This window comes from Nesoenas mayeri, assembly GCF_963082525.1.
Source record: "Nesoenas mayeri genome assembly, chromosome: 3".
In the NCBI taxonomy this organism is placed as follows: Eukaryota; Metazoa; Chordata; class Aves; order Columbiformes; family Columbidae; genus Nesoenas; species Nesoenas mayeri.
In genome coordinates, this window is record NC_137544.1 from 14,067,896 (window position 1) to 14,073,077 (window position 5,182).

Below are 5,182 nucleotides of genomic sequence, written 5' to 3' on the forward strand. Positions count from 1 at the left end.
CACAGCCAATAGCCAGTAGACATTTTGGTAACAACAGCAAACCATTTCACAAATGCTCTCTATATTTCAAGAGGACATGAACCGAATTTTTAATAAAATGTTAGCCTCAAAGCAATTCAAAAGATTGCATCTTGAAAAGACAAAGAAAATTGTGCCTATGCAAAAGAGATTCTATAAAGCTGCTACCCAAATAGCTAACAGAAAACTTGAAACGTGACACAAAAGAAAGATATGCAAAGGATCCTTAATTTGCAGTCATATTACAAGTCAGTACTTCAAGAGCAATGAGTGAGATATAAATATTTACCCTAGGAAGCTAGACTGGAAAATGTAAACAGGTTCCACAGATAGAATATAATTTGTCAATATCTTTACTGCTAGAAATGGAAATGTTAACTCAGGCGGGTCACTGATCCTGAAAGATGAGTATAATCAATTACATTTTTTACCTGTCAGTCATTCACATCATTGCCTTTCTCACAGCTGACTGCTCCCCTACCTTCCATTTCTTGTTTCAAGGCACTGAACAACTTTTTTTTATATCCACTTTTCACGCAGCCTTTTTCACCATTTCCCTACTGCCACCTCAGATTATTACTGCTTGATTCAGAACAAGTCTGCTTCCTTCCCTTGTTTTCATGGAATTGCCAGTTTCCACTGTCTCCCATGTCAGAAAGGTGGACCTTCTGGTCTCTGAAATGTCATCTTAAATCTCACTTCTTCTCACGGTCCACAAATTTTAGCCACTTCCTAAAAAATAAAATCTGATCCAAAGCTCATTTAAGTCAGTGAGAGCCTTTTCATTAACTTCAATGGACTATGAATCACGATCAGATTGATGTCAGTAACTGGACTGAAAACTAGTGAAAGACAAAATCAAAAAAATCTGCATGGGTAACTTTGTTGTTAAGAACAGACTGCTAATTGAAAATAGTCATTGCAATAATATATCCCAGGTTAACACCATCTGTGATTTTTTCCAATACATTTTCTCCAGATTTTATGCAAAGGACTGAGGCCTTAATTTTGTTGTTATCTTCATCTGTATAAATTTTGAGTGATGCCAAAGACTTCTAACAGAGCTTGAACATATGAGCGTAGACTAGTTCTTATCATTTTATATACTATAAAATACCATTCTACGTCTAGGTAAAACAAGGAAAACCTGTTTTTATGAAATAAGTTAGTAAATCATTATCAAAAAAACCCAGAGTTAAAATGGATGTTTAAACAGAGCAATGGTATATTTGGAAAGCACGGTGAAAAGTTTAAAGTCAGTATGTTTTAAATTCTCACTAGTGAGAACATGCAATGCTGTTCTTGCAAAGAACCTCTCTCTGGTCCTGTATTATTCATCTAAGAGCAATATGGAAAAGAAAAGCATTCCAGAAATCAAAAATAATGTGATCTTACCTCATTCTTCCTGTCTTCATAAACATTCTGTTATTTATTCCCTCTTCATGTAATTTTTCCTGCCTCTTCCAACCTCAGTTCTCTAATGCGTATTTTTATAAGGGGAAATCAAAATAAAACACTTTTGCCCACCCTTCCTTCTCCTACAACTTAAGTTTTATTCTTTTGTAAATGCCTTGGGTGTAAAGCCAGTGCCTTTCTGCAATCTCACAGTGTTCCCACCAAGTGATATAAGGAAATCAGTTCTAACAGACAGTTTGGGAGATCTAATGCAGTATAATAATTAAGATACACAAATACTATGTGGAGGACTCTGCACATTATGAAAAAAAGCTATAATTATCTGAAAGCAACTATTGCCAATATAAAGCTAAAATACTACACGTTTATTAGAAAGTGTGTTGTAATTTGAGGGTATGGCAGCAGTGATTTGACAGTTATGACAATTCACTTTTCACATCTTTACCCTATGTTGTAGTAACCAAGGTACTTTAGGGGAAGGGATAAAAGTAACACTGCCTATTACCACATAACTTTGCCAAGCATATCAGCAAACACAAAGTCACTTAGATGACCTTCACTGAAGGGGTGCAGATACTTTTTTTTTTCTTTAATATATATTTATGCTGACACTTTCACTATAGTTAAGTACACTCCACCCTCACAGCTTCAGCTATGGGAGGTAAATGCTTTGTAGAAATGAAATTACTGTTGCAACAAGGTTGCTTATGACACTGTTTAATATAAAAAGGAGCCAGGACACAGTACATTGATAGGGGCTGGAGTGTATTGTATATACAGAAGAGGGGTATTACTTCTGTTCTGCCATTTGACATTGATGTAGGAAAAGGGGACAAAAACAAATGCATTTTCTCTCCAGTACTGAGACATGCAAAGACAAAATGCTTATTACAAGTTGTATGCAGCTCAGAATAATAATAATAATAATAATAAAAGACAGATTTAGAAATGTGCCAGTATACTTAATTTGTTTAGATTAATTAAATATATATTTAATACTCTGCTCTTTTGCTTCTAGACTTAAAATTAAGCAATGAGTGAACAGGATTTGAAATACAGACTAGACATTGCTCACATTACATCAAAAGGCATTTTTAAATGCAGCTGTGGATGCCTAAACTTAGACTGAACAGGATTTTTCATTGCTTGAAATTTGAAATGCAAGATGAATTTGGCCACATTATGTCTATTATCTTTAAGTGGAACTCTAAATGTGCAACAAATTGCTGTTTCAAAGAGGCAACATGCAGAATTCAAATCTATTGTGTTTCTTTCAGGATTCTGTTGATCTGTGCATGAAGAGGTATTGAAGCAGTGGTGCAGTGAAAATCACTACAGTGATACAAATCCACAGCTCAGGCATGAGATCCTAGAGGCCGGATCTTTGAGGAGCAACACTCAGTATATTGTTCTCCAAAATACACCACTTCCTGCAACCAGTGAATTTAGTTTCAGTAAAACAGCTGCTCACCAACTTTTTTTTCCAAAAAAACCAAAAAGGGTAAGGAAGGTGGGAAGTAGTGGAAAGAGCTTATGCATTGTGATATTCATCAGAGAGCTGCAAACAGAAAGCAAAGAAGACAAATACTTTAAATGTGATAGATTCTAACCAGAAATGTGAAAGCATTTTCACCTGTTAATATCTTGCCAGAATTGGCTGGGACAAAATTTGGGTTGCAGCTACAGGCTGAAGCAACAGTGTTGAAAAAACAAACTATCAAACAAACCGGCATTTATTCCTGCACCCCCAACATCCCCTTCCCCCCCCAGCTGGCAAAGTATGACTGATGCTTTTTATTGGCTGCAAGGCAAATATTAGCTAGAAGCTCATTTAGCTAGATCCACATCCATGGCCCCAGATGTTTAAAACTTATCATGGATTAAAGCCATGAAATAAAAATTAAAAAAAAAATTTCAATTTGAAATTTTATTGGCATGTTGCTATAGTGGTCAACATCAATTGACAGGAGAGACTTTGTCCACATACTGTGAGAACAGCCTTCCTGCACCTCCCCCCTCATTTCTTCCTCGCTCTCACTCTTTCAGCATTAATGCTATTGAAAGCCAAACAAAACACTGGCTATGGGTGTAAAGAATGCTGGTTTTCTGGAATGTTGCCATGGATCCTGCATCCAGTTGTGTCCCATGGGAAGAGGGTGCAGTCTCCTGGCTCTGTGGCAAGCTGGTCTCCCCAGGTAGGGCAAAAGGAAGATAGCCGTGTAGCCCTGCTACTCCCTATTCTTTCTCATCCACTATAGCCAGGTCTTTGATCACCCTCAGTTTGCCACTGGCATCGATCCTGCGCTTCTCACGTATTAGATCCTCCAGGCTGTGGAACCTCACCGTGTGCACCTTGTTCTCGGCCAAGTGGATCTTGAGATAGTATTGCTGCTGGTGCTGGGTGCCGGCAGCAGCCTGCAGCTCCCCTCCGGCTTTGAATTCCCTTTTCCCAAAGCGGCACCAGGCGGCGAAGCTCTCGGAGTTAGTCCAGCAGATCTCGTCGCTTTTTAAGCCCAGGTGCCCGCAGGCGTTTTGCACCACCAGCTCAGCCACCAGCGGGCGAAAGCGGTACCAGCTATTCACTACCCGGCCCACGTTGCCCGCGGCCGCCTCGTACAAGCTGTCCTGGCGGATCTGCCCCTGGTGCAGGTGGATGATCTGCCCGCTGCCCACGTACACTGCCCAGTGCGGCGGCGGGTGCTCCGACGGCCCCAGGTAGAGCAGCTCCAGCAGGTCCCCCGGCTTGCAGAGGGCAGGCAGGGCTGACACCGAGTAGACGCTGAGGTCCCCAGCCTGGGGGCCGCTGCTGACCTTGGAGAAGATGCATTCCTGGCCACGGAAAGCGGAGAACTGGGTCTCGTTCAGCACCAGCTGGTGGTGGAGGTGGTGGGTGGGCGTCTCCTGGCCAGGGCTGCCGGAGCCCTTCACGCTGTACTTGTCTGGCTGGCCTCGCTCGTCCAGGTCCTCCTCCTCATCAGAAAAGAAGTAAGCCACCCCGACGCGCAGTTCGTCTTTCTCGATCCCCGAGGGGTCCCCGGTCGGCAGCTCACTGTAATTCAGGTGGGTGATGCGATCCAGTTGATTTCCCATCAATGACAGGGCGAGGCGAGGGCAGGAATTGCCGGATCTGAAGGAAGGGTGGGGTGGGCATGGACAGAGATAACAAGAGAAGGGAAGGAGAGTGCAAACGGAGGAAAGGAAGGAAAGAAAGAAAAAAATCAAGGCACATACAAAAGACTTCAGTGATTCCGCCCTAACTCACCAGCCCTCCCCCGCTCCTTCCCTCCCTCCAGCCCGTGCAAGGGAGAAACTCCCAGCACGGATCCTTCCCCCGGCCCTCGGGATGCAGGGCAGAGCAGATCCCCGTCTCCTCGGCGGTCGCCGGGCTGGGCTGGGTTGCCCGAGCCCCGCTGTCTCGGAGCGCTCGACTCCCCAGCGAGAAAAGGCAGCTCCTCGCCGGCTGACAGCTCTGCGTGGGGGGCCAGAGTTGCCCCAGGAGCCTCCCCTCCCCGCTCTGCAAGGGGAGATGGCTCCCGCGGGTTGGGAGAGGCTGGTCCGGAGGGTCCCGAGCGCTTCCCTCCGCCTGCCCGCAGCCGAGCGGAGCCGCACTGGGCAGCGCGGTACGCGGGAAGGCGGCTGGAGGAGCTCCAGGACTCGAAGCTGGCACACCTGCCTGCCCGACCCCCGTAGCCGAACCGAGACCCCGCAAGGAACAGGCAAAGAGCAGGCGATCAGCGACCCCCCACCC

General features: G+C 44.5%; 1 protein-coding gene across 1 annotated transcript; it reads right to left on the reverse strand.

The window, feature by feature from the left end:
* Positions 1-3,669: 3,669 nt before the first annotated feature.
* Positions 3,670-4,524, reverse strand: LRATD1 (LRAT domain containing 1; the record flags this gene model as incomplete). Its single annotated transcript, XM_080342069.1, has 1 exon — positions 3,670-4,524. One exon carries the CDS (start codon positions 4,522-4,524, stop codon positions 3,670-3,672), a length of 855 nt encoding a protein of 284 aa, XP_080198195.1.
* Positions 4,525-5,182: the final 658 nt, after the last annotated feature.